Source organism: Molothrus ater, chromosome 9 (genome assembly GCF_012460135.2).
Source record: "Molothrus ater isolate BHLD 08-10-18 breed brown headed cowbird chromosome 9, BPBGC_Mater_1.1, whole genome shotgun sequence".
NCBI lineage: Eukaryota > Metazoa > Chordata > Aves > Passeriformes > Icteridae > Molothrus > Molothrus ater.
Window position 1 is genome coordinate 24,670,484 of NC_050486.2, and position 17,745 is coordinate 24,688,228.

Genomic DNA, 17,745 nt, shown 5'->3' on the forward strand with positions numbered 1-17,745 from the left:
TCTCTCTTTCAAACTCCAGCTGGGAGTTCCCTTGCATGGGAGGGAAGTTTGGGCTGAGAAGGACCCAGCACACCTGCACACATCCCAGCACACCTGCACACATCCCAGCACACTTGCACACATCCCAGCACACCTGTACACATCCCAGCACACCTGCACACATCCCAGCACACCTGCACACATCCCAGCACACCTGTGCCCCAGGTAACTCCCCCTGTGCCCATAGGAGCTCCGTGCAGCACAGGAAATTTAAGCCCAGCCTGTCTCAGCCACAATGAGGTGCCCAAACCACATTTCCTTCTGCATTTCCTTGCAAAGGAGACACCCCTCAACCTCTGCACTTCCACTGCTGGCACTGGAACAAGAGCTCAGCAGGCACCTTTAAAGTTTTAGAGGTGATTGTTAAAACAAAGAGGATTAGGAGACACCACCACTGTTACCAACCCCCTGCATTCTCCTGATCATCTCTTTAGGTCCCTCTCAGGAGAGAAGCTGCTTCCTGAGCCCTTCCAAGCACCCTGCAACACTGCCTGGTGTCTGGATCTCAGGACACAGCAGGCTGTGCCTGGTAGGACTTTTGCCAAAGCGATTTTAATGGCAATGAGGTAGAAACCACTTTGAAAATTGTCTCACGTGCAGCCACAGGAATCTGCTCCCAACTTAGGGAGAAGGGCTGCAGGTTTGGGAGCCAGAGCAAAGGACAGAGTTGATGAAGAGATTCTGTTAAAGATGGATGTGCCAATTAAAGTACAAAATAGGTGGAGGAGAAAATAGTATTGCTGTAGGAGGACAAAAATTAAATCCTTTTTTGGTGAGATTGTGAAATACTCATTAAAAGCCTTCTGCCCAGAACATGGCATACAGTTTCAGGCTAGAACATTCTCATGACAATGATATTTACATACAGTACTAAACACTGGATTACAACTATAATATTCCATTATATATATATATATATATATATATATATATATATATATATATATATATATAAAGAAATTTTAAAGGGGGCTCATAAGAAAGATGGGGACAGGCTTCTTAATAGGATCTATAGTAGCAATTTTAAACTGAAAGAAGGTAGATTCAGACTGGATATAGGGAGTAATTTTTTTACTGTGAGGATGATGAAACACCAAAGCAGGTTGCCCAAAGAGGTTGGAGATGCCCATCTACATGGATGGAGAGCAGCCTGATCTAATTGAAAATGTCCCTGCTTGTTGTAGGGAGAGGGTTGGAATAGATGATTTTTAAAGGTCCCTTCCAACCCAAGCCATTCAGGTTCAAGGATTTTTTTTTTCTTTTATTTTTGCCTTCTTTTTTAAATGGTATTTTCTGAGACTGCAATTTTCTAATTCTGTGATTCTTTCAGAAAGGGAAAAATATGCAATTTTCTTGTTTTAAAAAAATAAAATTACTTCTAAACAATAAAAGCGTAATGGAAAGAGGGAGGAAAAAAGATCCAAGCTGACTTTTTAACTTCTACTTAACTCAGAACAGATAAATTATAGGGACCAGATATGCCCAATACCTTAATCTTATACTATTCATGACCACATGACTTTTTCATGTTACTGGTAGAAAACCCTGACACTTGTATTATATGATCTGTCAAAACATTTCCTCAGTGAGGAATGCTTCCCCCCAAATAGGTCAGCTCTCATTTTGACAGAGTTCCAGCTCATAAGATAAAATTCAATATGCATATTTTGCATCCCTTCTGCAAGTCCTTATAAGCTGGGGTGAATTTCTAGAAGGATAACAAATTCATAGCTTACACTTGTATAAACCTGCTTGGTCCTAAGTAAGAGCTGGATGAAGGATAGAAGGAAATTGAGAATAGGGACTTTTGCTGCATGGTGCTCAGGTCTTCCTCAAGGTCAGTAAAACAACATGAGATTCCCAGGAAAGATTATTTCATGAAAAGAAAAGACCCCACATCTTTTTTTTTTTCAGTCATATTTCTCTTAATTATAATTACTTTATGCTTGACCAGAAATTCTACTGCACTGAGATTACTACAACCTTTCCATGTTCAAGCAGCATCACTACTATGCTAATACTCACCTGCTTTTCAACATCAACATGAAACAAAGGGAATTGTAATTCATTATTACTGAATATTTGGTGAATACTTGGAGCTGTCCAAGGCACACAGGAAAAAAAAATGTTTTGTACTGCATAAGCTGCAAAATGTTTAAATATGGGAAACATGTCAGTATGAAAGTCACTGAGAACATTCATGTGCATGAAATAACACAGGGGTTCTCAAGGTCAGGTCCAGCTCAAGTATTTCAAGTTTAAAAGTGGATCTCAGACCCAGAACCACATGTTCTACTCCCTGACTTCCCATCTTATCTTTGCAGTGTGGATTTCACAGAGCTCACACACAATGGTTTTGGTTTTAATGTCCCACTCTAATCCGTGTCCGTTTCATTATCTTTGTAATCTACACAAAACAAACTTCCTCACAAAACACCCATTTCTCATTGATCTCCTGAGAATAAGTTTGCCATAATCAGCAGCCCCTGCTAAATTATCCTCAACCTGAACTCAGCACATAGTCAGCATGCATGACATGATGCAGAGGGAGCTGCTGGGTCAGGAAATTTAATTGGTAAAGAAACTACAAATGGTAAATGAACTCACAAGGGTAGGGGAGAGAGATGGATGGATGGATGGATGGATGGATGGATGGATGGATGGATGGATGGATGGATGGATGGATGGATGGATGGATGTGCACACACTGACACATATATGTGGGTGTACACACACAGACACAGATTACTGTCACTGAACTCAGCCACATCTTCACACACAGACCTGTGAATTGACCATTTGTTAATAGTTAATTTCTTTAGACATAAAGCAAAAGCCTGAAATTATTAAACAGCTGCCATGTGGCTTAGTCAAAAAGTGGGGGGGGGTTTTGCCATCCCTTAAAGTAATCTCTACTACAACAGCAATTCATTACACCTCAATATAGGCAGGAAACATTGTTTTGGATTTTTTTCCTTCATTATATTGAACACAATCAATCCAGGGAAAGAGAATTTCAGACTTTCTCCTCCCCAGTGTTCAGAAATATAGCACAAGTCCCTAAAAAATAGCCACAAGGCTATAAACATCAGTGGTTTCCTAAAAGTAACTTGTCCAAGCACTCCCAGCATTTCAACTGGGCCATGAAGTCTTTTGCAAGATCAAGTGTTACATGGATGGCATGGAGAAATTTGTAATGTTTGAAGAACATTACTATTCCTAATTAAAAAAAAAAAAGAGGGTGAAATGCTTATTAAGTTAATAGTACAGGATGTGACAGAAGTTATTGGAAATTGTATTTTCAGCTCAACAGCTGGCACTCACATACTAGCCTTTTTTCTTTTCCATGTTTCATCATGAGAGGTTGGTTTGGCTTTATTTTCAGTCAGCTTTCTCTCTCAGTTTTACCTGCTCATAAAATGTGGAGCCATCACAGACACTTTCCTGGCTGCCATCAGACTCGGGAGTTTTTGGATGAGACCACAATTTCTCTACATTCTCTTGTCACAGAGCAAATTCCACCTTCAAGTTTTGAGTGGAATTCCAAAGGAAAAATCCAGCTTAAACACCAGTGACACACAACAGTCCAATATCATCATTACCATTATCTTTTGCAATAGTTTTGCAGCGCTGTCAGCACCAGGGTGATGTTTTAACAGTGACTTTCATGTTTCCTCTTTCTAACACCACCCTCTCATTTCCTCCAGGCTACAAAGCCAAGGTGGATGGGTTCGCTAGAATGTCAACAGGATTTTCCCCTTTCCAACTACATGAATGTCTTTATTGTTCATTAAATGTTGTTCTGCAAATACTGGCCAATGGTATTTCTGTAGCATTAATATTAGAAGCCTACAGGATTCTGCAGATTATATTAAAAATATTTTGTATTTGTATTATGTATATACTCCACCTCTCCATCCTGTTAAGTCTATTGATTTAATAAAAGAAGTCATCTAAAATTATTCTTTTTTTTTTTAATCACAGCAAGGAATGCCAGTAGGAATAGCTGCTCTCACTGCAAGTTGTCTAGGCAGAGAAGAGCTCATAATTCATTGTCTGCCTAAGAAATTCTCTAAGGAGCAGATTTTTACTTCTCCATCTTGTTTGCTCTGTTGGTTGATTGGCACGTATCTCTGTATATAACTATATCTATGGCACAATGTTATAATAGCAAGGAAAACAAAATTACTACCTCTGCCTGACATTTCATCAGCACTGCTTGGGAAATATCATCCCTGAAAAACACAGAACAGGGGGTTACAATTAACACTAAGAAGTGTTAATTAGACAGAGCTGAAATGACTTATTATAAAGCAGAGGGTATTTTCCTTTTCCATGTCTCACAACAGTGCAGCCTCCTGAGTGAAGTCAGGGGCTCTGCTTGGGAAGCAGAAAGTGAGGAAATGTGTACCCCTTGTTTGCTGTGCTTTGTCACTGCACAAGTACTTATTAACAAACATCTTCGGCACATGTTCGTATATATTCAGGACACAGGGTCTCTTTTGCCATTGTTAGAGCTCTGCTCTAAACTCTGAGAATTTGACACATTTTAATGAATGAGGACAGAGTCCAGGAGAGCTTTCCTGCTACAGAGATTGCACACTTAATTAGGACCCTTATTAAAAATAAATACTCAAGTAGTACAAAAGTCTGCAATTCAAGTCTCAAGCGTCTCATAGTGAAACTGGAGACTGTCAATATTAATAGTCACTTTTTAAAAAATAATAAATTGTTTTGTGTAGCTCAAGGTCACACAGTGTTGGTAAATCAGCAGCAGCATTTAGTACACAAACCAAATCTTCAGAGACCCATGTGCAGTTTTCACTACAAAACCTTACAGCTTCCTTCATTTGCAAGGTGCCAGTGGTGCTCTGAAATAGCAATATCTCATTCTTATTCCATAAGAATAACAGAAGTTAAACAAACCAACCTGCAAAATAAAGGATAATTGTACCTTTCAAAAGACTGGAGATAAGAAGTTAGCATGCTTGACTTTCAGTGTAGCACACTCAGCTGAAGCATCAGTTCTACCTGCTTCAAAATCATCTCATTTTCAGATTAATCTCAGAACTGACCCAGAGCTCACACCCACTGAGCACCAGCAGCATTCTGCCACCTCAGGAAGCACTTTGGTTGTGTGCATCCTGCTTCCAGACAATATTCTCTGCTTGGGACTATCAAAAAACAAAGGCAGCTTCTGCCCAAGTGAGTCCAGAATCTGAGTGTAACATCTGAGAGCCCCACCCACACCTCAAACTAAACTGAGAGGAAAGGAGACTCTCTGTTCATTGACATATGTGTGAAAATAAAACCCAAATAGCACCAACCAGAGTGATACCCACTAATATTTTTATGGCTATTGTTGCTCATAAAACCTTCAAAACCTTTAAGAAAATCAGCTACAACTCGTTTTTCCAAAACTGATGAGCAATGCTCAGAACTCAGACACCAAAACTGTAGAAGCAGTCATTTGTATGAAAATTTAAAAGAAAAAAAAAAAAAAAAAGAAAAAAATGAAGGCATGACAGCAGCCTGAGAGTCAAAAGTTTTCAAATATTTCAAATTTAACGTATGATCTGAGGATCTGTCCAAAGACCTTCTTAAGGATAAAAATTTCATACTAATTTCCTTTCTGTTATAACTAAGTTAACCCTTGAGCTGGGGGAGCATGTCTTTCAATTAAGGCTGAAAAAAAGATTCATGATACCATAAACATCTGCAAAACAATAGAGACAGTCAACAAAGATGGCTCTGTGCAAAACATTTACTGAAAATCACCAACATGATCCCTTTTGCTGTTGCATTTTGGATGCCAGATGGCTGGAGGGAGTTCCAGCAGGCAATTTCTTAATGAGGGTGCCTCTGCCCAATATCATCAATGTCCATCAGATGCAGAATCAACCCTGCTGAGGCTTCCAGGAAAACCAGACATTTTACCAGTGACTTCACCAGGTCAGTCTCAGCTTTTCACAGTTTACAGAACATCATTTGCTGTTGTTCAGTTCAGCCCAATTTATCAGGACTTACTTCCCCTGGACATTTCAGTGATGAGGAGTAAAATCAAAAGGCTGTGAGGCTCCCTGAACAGCTTTAGCTTCACTTTTGGCCCTGTTTTTAAGAGCACACCTATCATTTATCACCTCCATCACCACAGACCTGCAGCTTAGCAGAGCCATTTCCCTCTCAAGAGCTGAGTCTCCTTGCTTGCCAAGACAACATAATTTCTTCTTTCAGTGACCAAGGTACTGAAAACTAGCTGAGCCTCTCCCAGGAGGGAGATTAGGAGGCCAAAGTGAAATGTGGACAGGGCAAGGTAACCTTTCAGTCTGGCAGCAGAGTCCAGAGAGCTTCCCATGTAACCCTCAGGAAGTGCCTCAGTAATGGTGACACACATGACAGTGCCTTTGCCAGCTTCTCCAGGAGCCTGGGGTGAGTGTGAGGTACATCCTGAGCATTTTGAAATGGTTGCACTCCCAGTAAACTAGAGCTGGGTTAACTCCTTCATCTGGTGAGCTTTGGGCAACAGATTATGTTTGCAAACCACGTGATGGGCTAATTTTCCCCCAAACCCAGCTACCACCAATTCTTATGTGTCCAGATATTTTCCTGTGGATCTGAAAACAGAAATTCAATTAGTGTTTGGATGCCCTTTTCACCCATTGAACAGGAAGAACATTATAATATAATTATTGTAGAAAAGAGGCCCTGAGAACCCCTTTCTGATCCCCTCTGGTGCACATGAAGCTCTCATGGAGGAGGGCAGGGGTTTTTGTGAGAGGCTGGAGCCCTGTGTTCCTTGCCAAATCTACTGGAGCAATTTTCCTACTCTTGGACCCACTGCATCAAGATTGCTTTCTCTGTGTCAAAGTAAAGCTTCAATAATGTGGATAAAAAGAATGATTAGAGAAATCAAACATAATTCATCCCTCTAAGCAGGAAAAAAAGCCAGGCATCTCCTAGCACACATTCTAGCACACTGGACAGAGCATTGCAATTTTAGTCCTGTGTGCCTGATCATTTGACATTTACTCCTATTGAACAGGCCCTTAATTAGATTCTCCTGCCAGAATAAGATATCCTTCTCTCCCCTTACAAAGCAAAGGCTCTCCAAAGTTATAATCTCCACTACTTGCCCCATTCATTTAGCTGTAAATATCTATGGCTAACCCTGCAAGCAGGAGATTTAGAAATCTCAGGAAATCCATAGGTCCTACCCAAGGTAAACCATGGGCTTCCCCAAGCCATGAGAGGAAATCAATATCCCATATCCCCCTTACAAGGAAGCTAGGCAGTGTTTTGCTACCTTTGTTCCCTGTAAAGCTGTTTCACTGCTGAGTCCCACCTGCACAAATCCCAGCTCCTTCTCGCTGTCTCCTCCTGCTGCTCCTCCTGCTTAGAAGCTCGTGGTCTCTGTCTGGATCCAGCTCCCCTTAGCAGGGGTCACACTCCCCTCCTTCCCCTGACTCCAGGTCCTGCTGACCTTTAAGCCCCTTCCAGGATGTGCTGAATGGTTTATAGGGGCCCTGCCTCTGTCTCGTTGAATTTCTGTGAACCTCTCCGATATTCTGGTCCAGGGCTAGTACCCCACTTCACTTCCAAACATCTGAGTTTAGCAACAACCTCAGCATTTCAAGGCCAGCCAGTCTTGTTAAATCTCTCTGTAAACATAAACCCCAAGCAGATCTTTTTGAAAGCCTCTGTAATTCATGCTTTCCATCTGCCTGTCAGACCACACGAAAAGATCCACTCTCTGTTTCTGGTTTCCTTTCCACTTCCTTCTTCCCCCAGGAGCCTGCCCTGCTCTCACAAACCTACTAAAATTTGCACAGATCCTGCCCATCTATTTTACTTTCCCAGTTAAACAGGCAAATACTTTCTGAGGATATGTAAGGCAGATCTGTAACTATTGATGGGTAATAAGACTTTGGGTGACCTGCTTTCAAGGGATTTCTATATCTTTTTTCTGAAATTAATCTATGGTTTTAGCCACTTATTTTTTATCTATTCATGTATTGAGAGGAAAAAATAAGTTTTTAGAAGAATAATTTTTATAAACTTCACAGCACATTAATAAGATCCAAAACAAGAGAGGAGAGAATACAAAACAGAAAAAAAAAGCCTGTCTGAATTCGTATTAGCTGCAAAAACATTCACATTGAGAACATGCCAAAGGATTCACCCTTACCCCTCACAGATCTGCATTACAGAGCTTCTGTGTGAAGTCAGGAACCACATAGCACCATCTCTTACAGAAAATTAATCCACAAACCAGTATATGACAAGATTTTGCTCTTCCAGGCCATCAAAACAGGGCTTTCAGGAAGCAATGCTTCTCTCCCTGTAGTTTAGAGTTAGCAAGGATTTAAGATAAAACCTAAGATAAGACTTTAGCTCCCACATACAGGTAAATCCAATACTGCAAAAAACAGCATTCCAAACAGAATTATCCCCCAGGCAGGTGTCTCATCATGCCCTTGTCCACTTCTGCCAAATTCATACCTGGAGTGAAGAGGAACACGTGCTTATGCCAGATCTTGGATTGAACAGGCCTCAGACCAGACTTTATTTATTTATTTATGGTTAGAAATGTTTACCAAACAGCCACTTGCAGTTAAAGCTATCAGTAATAGCCTGGTCTTTCAGCATTTTCACCTCTCTGGATGTTCTTGCTTCCACATGAGCAATCAGCGAGTCACTGTGAGAGCACCCAGCACTGTTCTACAGCAGCAGCCCCTCGCTCAGGGTTTGAGTGCTCCTGTAATGGAGCCTCCTGGGAACACTCATCTGAAATCAGGGACTTTCCATCTTCTCCTTTAAAATATAAATCCCACTACACAGGGCCACCTTACCCAGAGCATAATCAAGCCTTAAAGTCTCCCTCAGGAATGGCAGATATATATAAATATTATATTTATTGTTATTTTAGATAATGCACAGCAGCTGACGCATTTTCATCTTACTCTTGTAACACAGACACAAGATCTTATTTTAGTGAGTCCTAAATATTTCCACAGCTCTTAATACTGCATCCCAGTTCTCCATCAGCTCTTGTGAGCCTAAGACCCCATCAGTCCCTTGCCCTGATCTTCTCTTCTGGAATTCACCCCTTCCCTCCTCTCCACCCTTCTCTTACCTTTAGGCGTTGTCCAGCGCCAGAATTTCTTGCCAATACATCTTCTCCAGCTCTTTCAGCTCGCATCGCTGTTAGCCAGGGTGAGGCAGCTCATCCCCGCCACCTTTAACCTCTCCCTGCCCCAGGGCAGGTCCCTCGCATTAACAGCGCCTCCCCCGCACCAGCACCGCACCCTCCTTCCCCCGCCGCACCCCGCGATTCCCACCGAACCCACAGCCGGGCACACGAATTAACCGTGAATTCAAGGCCAAGGTGGCTTGCCCGGCTCTGCCGGCCGCTCCCGGGGAAGGGCGGCAGCGGCTCTCGCTGTTCACCATCCACCACCCCGGCAGCGGCCGTGGCTCCCTGGGTCAGCAGCATCTCTTCCGTTGGTTATAGATTCCCTAATTATGTAGAAATCAGGGGTGGTGGCTGAAAATTAATAATTTTCAGGTTAAAGTGTGTGTCTAAATTAATTCTATCTTTTTCTTTTTTTTTCTTTTTTTTTTCTTTTTTTCTTTTTCCTAGTGGTGTTTCCTAGGTGTTCTTTTTTTCCTAGTAAGCGCGTTTTGGAGATGGGATACAAACCAGCCTTGTGCAGTTTCGGGTTGTTTTTTTTCCCGTGCCTTTTATTTTCCGAACTTACGGCTAACAGCGGGTTTCTGGGGCTTTTTTTTTGTTTTCTTCCTAATAAATAAGGTAGAGAAAGATAAAGAGGAAACTAGAAAGGAATAGTAACAGGGAGAAAATATTTTTTTGCAACGGTGTGTTAGTATTTCTGTCGAAATTCCGAGAGATGGAAATCGGAATGAATTTTCACGTGCCTCAATTGGTGTTAAAGGCAGCAGGAAAGGGTGGAACACTCCGTTCCTCTCCCGGTGTAACTCCGCGTCCCTCGCCCGCTTCCATCTGTTGAGTTCCAGACGCGCCGCTGCTGCCCCGGGAGAGCTGCAGCCCCCGGGGCTCCCTGGAAGCCTCCGCCGGCTCTTCCTACGGAGCTGCTCCTCCTCGTTTCTTCCACCTGCTTAATCACATTTAAATATATTAAATACTTTCCCATTGTTGTTCCGGCATAGGAGTAATTGCCGCAGTTGCCATGGGGACGTTATGACAACACTGGGAGGGGGGGATGCCCGCCCCGTGAGAAGAGGCAGAGGTGGGACGTGGAAGTTCGTGCGCCTGACACCGGCGCTGAGATCAGCCCGGGAGCCGCGGGGTACCCGGTGTCACCCCCGCCCAAAGGAGCACGGCCGGGAGCGGGCGAGGGTGGGACGGTGAGAGCCGCGCTCCCTCCGTCGGTGCCACCGGCGGCAGCTGTGTTTGCTCAGCGCCGGCACAAAAGGCCGCCCCGGCCCATCCCATCCCATCCCATCCATCCTCGGGATGCGGGGTGGTTTCCAGCCTGAGAAACGCGGGGCGAGTCCCGGGACAGCCGCGACAGCGCTCCCGTGGCCGCGGGAAAGACGGAGCGAGAGTCGGGACTCGCCCCTCGGTCTCCAGTAGCACAGCCCGGCCCTGGCTGCCCGGGGCTCCGCCTGGAAGCAGAGCCACCGCCCTTCCCTGCCGTGGGTGCTCCCCTGGCCCCAGCCGCGGACCGGGGACGCTGCGGGCCGGCGGCACCAGCCCGCTCCGAGCCTGCCCCATCCCAGGGCCTCGGCAGCGGGCCGGGAATGCGGAGGGGTGGGGAAGAGGCGGCTCTGGGAAGCGTGGGAGGGTAGCGGGGGTTCCCCCCTCAGGCTGGAAACCAAAGCGGCCGGCCTGGAAAAGCCCTCCCCGGGCGCTGGGCTCAGCCCGGGCCGGGCCCCGCCGCTGCCCAGGCTGCCGCGCAGCGAGCACGGCGCGGGGAGGTTCATTTTAGGTGAGGGAATGTCATTTCGCTACTAAATGGTTAGTCTAATTTGATCTTTATTATGCTGTGGATTAGGACTGATTGATATTAAACACGAGTGCAGTTAATATAACTCTGGAACGTGTCCCGCTGTATGTACAGCAGCCGCTGCTGCAGCTCCGCCGCTTCCTGCGACCCGTGGATTAAGATTTAATTAACAGGGAAGTTTGCGAGCGCTCGCCCGCAGCCTCTCTGCTTCACAAATAATTTATACTCCGTTCCGCCGATTTTTATTCAAGTGACAGCATTTTATTTTACTCTAAAAGGGACCTGAATATTTTATGTTCTGCCAGAGGCTTCTGTATACGAACCTCTCCGAGGCAGCTCCAAACCCAAGGGATTTTTTCTTTTTTTTTTTTTTTTTTTAATCTATGGGAATTACTTCAGTACGATAATTTATCAGAAACTCTCACCCCCCTCTCTCTCCTTCTACTTCCCCCCAATCCAGCTGCCTAAACTACCCACATGAAAGTTAATCGTCGTGATCCCCATTGTCGGCCGTATAAATCCAAGCTCAAGCCAACCTCCAAGACACGGCAACAATTCTGATAAATTGTCCTGCTCGCCCAACTACACAAGAATGGCTTTTATAATTAAAAGGGGAGCTGAGTTAAATCAACAGCTCCTAAACCCTTCTCAACAGGGCTAGAATAGGAGAAATGTGGCGACCTGATTTCTTTAAGTAGCAGCTCTTTGTTGCCCGTTCATAATCCTAGATATGGAAACCCATCCTGCACAAAGTCAGCTGCCAACCAAAAAAGGGAAAAAAATAGGAAAAAAAAGTTTATTCAGATGCTCAAGGTCCATCTTTTTTTTTTCCCTAGTCTAACATAACCCTAGCACTTTATAACCAAACAGACAACTCCTTTTCCAATTAAAGTGGAATTAGGAAACTCAATCAAATTAGCTCACTATTAAAGCCCTTCTTTATTAAACCGTTTTATTGTAGTAATATTAAGTTTCACCCGCTCTTGGAACACGAGACTTTAAAAAGTTTCCCTTGCAATATTGATTTGGCTGCTCCCAGGATGGACCGGGGTCAAAAGTATTTGCCTAGGTGTAATCTGCAATATTCACTTACTTTTTTGTTGGGGTTTTGTTTTGGGTTTGGTTTTGAGTTTTGGGGTTTTTTTTTTTTTAAAGAAAATTGTGAAATTGTATCCAAGTTGATCAATGGCATGCGGGATGGAAGAATTGCGTTTTGATGCAATTTGGTTTTACCCAGGAGCTTCCCTCCGTAGCTGCGGCGGGAGTGCTGTGCTCCCAGCCCCACCAGTACATTAACTGGTTGGTAGGAGCCGCGCTGGCAGCTCCCAGCCAATGTTTACACAGTTATATTTGAAGTGAGAAAGTAAACAGTCCAGCTGTGCCACGGAGCGGTTCGCTGGGATTAGGTTTCCATACCAACCAACTTTAGGAGCTTTTACAGTCTTAATTCAACCATGCACTGAACTTGTTCTTTGTGAGTAATAGTTTTCCTGGGCCAAACACTCCCAGGCCTGGCAGGAAAGTCACGCTCCGGCCTTGGGCGGGATCGCCTCTCGGGATGCACGGGGGCACGCCCGCTGCCCCCCGCTCGTCCCAATGCAGAAATAAATAGAGGCAGGAAAGCCTTTCAGACTTTTTGATCTCCGAGAACATTTGGGCACCGTTGCCAAAAAAAAAAAAAAAAAAAAAAAAAGAGAGAGAGAGGGGAAAAAAAAGAAAGAAAAAAGCCACGCGAGTAGCCTTTACCCTCGGGTGAGAGTGAAGGACACACAGTTCCGAAAACAGCTCTGAAACCTTCCCTGCACTGATCTTAACTCATCCACCTCTGCCGCAAACACACCTTTACAATCTGAAAAAACGTCATTATTATAGATCCCTTTGCTTATTTTGACACAAAAACAACGGAAAGGCACAATCCCATTTCAGATACGAGGGGTAAAACCTCACTGCTGCTACACAACCCGCGGGTCGCAAGGTGGGATTTGATTTAACCAGGGCTCTCTTTGCAACACTTCCAAATTCCCTAAATATGACAAAAAACATCAGATACCGAAGTGAGAAATCCTGCTTAAATTTACACCTCTGTAGGTTTGTTGGGGATTTTTTCCTCAGGCAAAAATAAGAAAAATATCAGAACCAGAAATAAACGTATTTGACAATTTCAGTTGATAAGGAATTTGCTCTTGCTTGTACGCTTTGTTTTTATTTATAAATTTATCTGAAGAATATCTAGTTTGACCATGATAAAAATGTAGTAAACATGTTTGTACTATTTGCATAAACTCCTTTAAATATTGAATGTACTTGTCAAATGAATTTCCCAAAACACACTTCCATCATCTCATAAAATACCACTTGCCATTCATAAGACCGATTTTTTTTTTTTAATAGAAAATAACATTTATTTCTATGAAATGGAAACACAGAATTACCTGTTAGAAACAGCAAGAAGTTTGCTACATCGGAACAAGAAAGCAATTTTCTTGCAGATCACAAATGAAGGAGGCTTATTAAACCATCATACACCATTGGCGCCAGGGTCCTACGGACAGTTACAAATATATCTACTTTCCAATGTTATATACAGACCGCAACGTTTCTGGGGGCGGGAAGGAAAAGGTTTTCAGTTTGACAATGTTTCATCTATATGCCTGGTAAGTATTACAATGCGCTGCCTAACCTTTAGCTTAACGTTAATACCGAGTTCACCTACGAGTTACATTAATAACTTAGATTTCCATTTTATAACATTATACACTTGCTAGTATACATATATATATATATGTATGTGTTTGTGGAAAAGAGCGCTCGCGTGTGTGCACACCCCACGACGCGCCGAGGATATCCATGCTTATGGCCATAAGCAACAAAGAGCGACTCATGTCTGGACAATGAAAGTGCACCTGTATCACCTTAACACACCTACGCCTGTCCGCGCCGGGCTCTGCACGCAACCACCGCCTGCACGGGGGGAGAGCAAGCCCCCCGTGTCCGTCCACCCGTGCCTACCTAGCTACCTCTACACAGACGAGCTTTAGGAAGCCGCTATTGCTTCTCGGGGGTGTTGTTGACCATGGGCCCGTAGAGCCCTCCGGAGTACACCTGCTCCTTGTGCACGGCGGAGCGGTCCCGCATCAGGTCGCTGAAGGCGTAGTCCACGGGCGGCCGGAACCCCAGCGTGGGCATCAGCCCGGCCGTGGAGTAGGGGGTCATGAAGGCCAGTCCCCGGCTGTGCGCCGAGTAGGCGAGGCGCAGCGGGTTCAGTCCCAGGTGCGTGCCCAGGGGGTAGGCGCCGGCCTCGGCCCCGAAGTGCGTGGCGTTGGGCTGCAGCGGGGAGAAGGCGGAGCGGCTGCCCAGCGTGCCGATGGCCGGGGCCATGGCGCCGGCGATCAAGGGCCGGTGGTGGGCGGCGGCGGCGGCGGGGGTGGGCGGCAGGCCCTGCAAGGCGCCGTCCCGGGCCCAGCCCTCCTCGGGGCCCTTCTCCGGGCCGCGGTTGTTGAGGATCTGCTCGATGGCCTGTACCACGTCCCCGCCGCAGCCCTGCAGCACCAGCTCCAGCACGCTGCGCTTGTGCGCCGGGAAGACGCGCGTCAGGATGTCGATGGGAGTCCGCTGCCGGCCGCCGGCCGAGGGCGACGGGTCCTGCTCGTCCTTGTCCGCCTCTGAGCCCGAGTCCGAGCCCAGCGGGCTGATGGAGCCCGGGCTCTCCTCCCCCTCCTTCGGGCCCTTGGAGACGGGGGAGCTCAGGAAGGACTCGCCGTCCCCGTTCTCCGAGCCCGAGCCGTGGCGAGCATCTGGGGAGGAGGTGCCGGGCACGGACTCGCCGTCCGGGGAGAGGGGCTTCCCGCCCGCCTGCTGCGGGGTGACGGCGCGGCTCGGCAGCAGCGTCTTGGGGAACAGCTCGAACTTCTGCATCTTGGACTCTGCGGGCCGGGGGGGCAGAAGGAAGAGACACCGTCAGTGGGGCTGCCCCCGGCGGGCCCCGCGGAGCGCCCCGGCCGTCGGCGGGGCCACCCTCCCGCAGCCCCGCGCCCCGCTCGTCTCCCGCCGCCTCTCCAGGCCCCGTCCCCCCATCACCCCCGCTCCGAGGGCTCGCAGCGCGGCCTTACCTGAGGCGCCGGCGCCTCCCTCGCCGCCGGCCCCGGCGCAGACGGAGCCGAACACCTCGTACGCGGGCCGGGGCGGGATGATGCCGTTGGCGGCCGCCAGCGCCAGCCCCTCGGCCGTGCCGTAGAGCAGCTGCAGCTCCCGGGCCTCGTTCTCCTCCTGCGCCTGCTGCCGGCGCAGCGCCACCTGAGCGGCCATGACGCGCTGGCGCTCGGCGATCAGGGTGCACTTGGCGCACATGCAGTCCTTCCAGCGGCAGTACCGCTTGTGGCCCTTCAGCGCCGACACCACGCCGTGGTTGCGGCACCGGGCGCACTTGGGCGTCCGCGGGTACTTCTCGGCCGCCCGCAGCAGCAGCGGCGGCGCCCGCAGCAAGCTCCCGGCCACGCTCACCGGCAGCGTGGCCGCAGCCGCGGCCGCCGCGGCCGCCACCGAGCTGGGGGGCACCGGGGGGGGCGCGGCGGGCACGCTGGGCAGCTCGGACCGCAGCTCCATCCCGGCGAGCCCGCCCCGAGAGAGCGGCCCCCCCTCCCCGGCCTCCCCCAAAGCGACGCGGGGCGGGGGAGCCCCTGCGCCGCACCCGCGCCCGGGCGCGGAGAGGCTCCCGTCGCCTTCAAGCGCAATCACGAGCGGGGGGCACACAGAGCCCCGGGAGCGGGCATGCAAACCGCAGAGCCTGTCCTCTCGCCTCGCTCGACGCCCCCGTCCCCCCGGAGCGGGGTTCAACTGAGGAGGGGCCCGTCGGGAGCCGTTCCGCGCCCTCCTCCCCTCCGCGCCCGAAAAGCAAAGCTAACACAAGAAAATCCGAGAAAACTTAGATCTCTCTCGCCTCCTTGCTCTCCGTGCGCATCTGGCGGGGCAGCACCAAGTTCATCGCGCCAGGCTCAAAGCCGGGCTCTCCCGTCCGCGCTCGCGGGCTCGCCGCTCCCCACGGCGCCCCGGTGCAACCCGAGCTGCTCGCTAAGCTCCGTTCCCCCGTCCCCCTGCAACTGCGGCCACAGACTAGCAGTGTCCCTTCAAAGAACAATCCGGCACCTTCAACGACAGGCTCCCTCGCGAGGCTAAAATCCAGCAGAGAATAGCGGGAAAAAATTAAAAAAAAAAAAAAAAAAAAAAAAAAACCAAAAACGCCCGGTCTCCCGAGCAGCACCTCCGCAGGCGGGCGGAGGAGCCGCGGCGAGCCCGGAGCAGCTGTCGGGCCGGGCCGGGAGCCCCCCGGGAGGCGGCGCGGGCCTGGCGGAGCGGAGCGGGGCAGAGCGGAGCGGAGCGGGGCGGAGAGAGTGGAGCAGAAGGAGCGGAGGGAGCGGAGCGCTGCCCGCCCGCCCCCGCCGCCACTCGCGCTATTGTTGCGGCCCGCGTTGCCATTAGGCAACATTGGACAACAATGTGGCGCCTGCCATTGGCCAGGGCCCGCGCGCGCTGCGCTGATTGGCCGCGCCGCGCCCGCCGCGCCCGCGGAGCGCCGGGAGCGCCCGGGGGCAGCGCGGGGACAGCGGGGGCGCGCCTGGAACACCCCGACACCCCCGGGCTTGGCCCGCTTCTACTTTGCTTCGCTCTTTTAAATTCAGTGGTAACGGTACTTGCCAACCGTTTGATTTATTTTTTTTTTCCCCTGGGTGTTACTTGTCATAAAGGGGAGGGGGGAATATGCTGTGCAAGGTGACAATTCAATTTATGGTCTCTCCCCTCCCCTTGGAGATTTTGTTTTATGATAGTACGTAATGACACCTCTCTCCTTCCTTCCTTCCTTCCTTCCTTCCTTCCTTCCTTCCTTCCTTCCTTCCTTCCTTCCTTCCTTCCTTCCTTCCTTCCTTCCTTCCTTCCTTCCTTCCTTCCTTCCTTCCTTCCTTCCTTCCTTCCTTCCTTCCTTCCTTCCTTCCTTCCTTCCTTCCTTCCTTCCTTCCTTCCTTCCTTCCTTCCTTCCTTCCTTCCTTCCTTCCTTCCTTCCTTCCTTCCTTCCTTCCTTCCTTCCTTCCTTCCTTCCTTCCTTCCTTCCTTCCTTCCTTCCCTCCCCTCTTCTCTCTCTCTCTCTCCCCCCCACTCTCCCCCTCTCTCCACACACCCACAGGTGAATGTCCGAGTGCTGCGGCAGCAGGAGAAGCCCGAGGTGAGTATGATTTTCCATCCTTTCTCTGCGCCCCAGAAAGTAAAGTTCGTTCTTTCTTTCTCCTGCCAGCTGTTTGCGTGACTACATGTTCAACAGGCGCCTTCCCCGCGGGGACAATAAACCCGAGGGACTGATTTTGAGGAGGAGGAGGAGGAGGCTGCGGGCTGGTAACTGTATATTAACCCCGGAGCTTTTGTTTTAGCATCAGCCGCCCGGGTTTGACGTCACCTTCGCTGGTAGCGGGAGGAGGTAGCACTTCGGTGGGAAATAACGCGCTCTCCTTTCCCCAGGGCTCTCCCCTCTCTTTCCCACGAGGGATCTCCGTCCTCCTCGGCACTTTCTAAAGTTTTTGGTTTTTTTTTTTTTCACAAGAGTCCTTGCCCGTAGCGAGAACCCTCTGCCCGTGGTAGGGCCTCCTCCTGCCGCTTCAGCATCCCCACCTGCGCTGCCCTGCCGGCCGCGGGACCTGTTCCCGGTGCCTTCCCGGGAGCTGCGGGCCCTGAG

At 48.6% G+C, this 17,745-nt stretch overlaps 1 protein-coding gene across 1 annotated transcript; it reads right to left on the reverse strand.

Moving 5' to 3' along the window:
* Positions 1 to 13,192: 13,192 nt before the first annotated feature.
* On the reverse strand, positions 13,193 to 16,208 carry DMRTA2 (DMRT like family A2). Its single transcript, XM_036387837.2, has 2 exons — positions 15,137 to 16,208; positions 13,193 to 14,950 (listed from the first exon to the last, which is right to left on the reverse strand). Exons 1-2 carry the CDS (start codon positions 15,627 to 15,629, stop codon positions 14,073 to 14,075), a joined length of 1,371 nt encoding a protein of 456 aa, XP_036243730.1. The 5' UTR covers positions 15,630 to 16,208; the 3' UTR covers positions 13,193 to 14,072.
* Between the last annotated feature and the right edge of the window lie 1,537 nt (positions 16,209 to 17,745).

Excerpts from the sequence above, each read along its gene's own strand:
- DMRTA2 (XM_036387837.2), bottom strand. The coding sequence starts at position 15,629 with ATGGAGCTGCGGTCCGAGCTGCCCAGCGTGCCCGCCGCGCCCCCCCCG. Across the intron at positions 14,951-15,136 it reads GGGAGGCGCCGGCGCCTCAG|AGTCCAAGATGCAGAAGTTC; the intron begins GTAAGGCCGCGC and ends CCCGGCCCGCAG.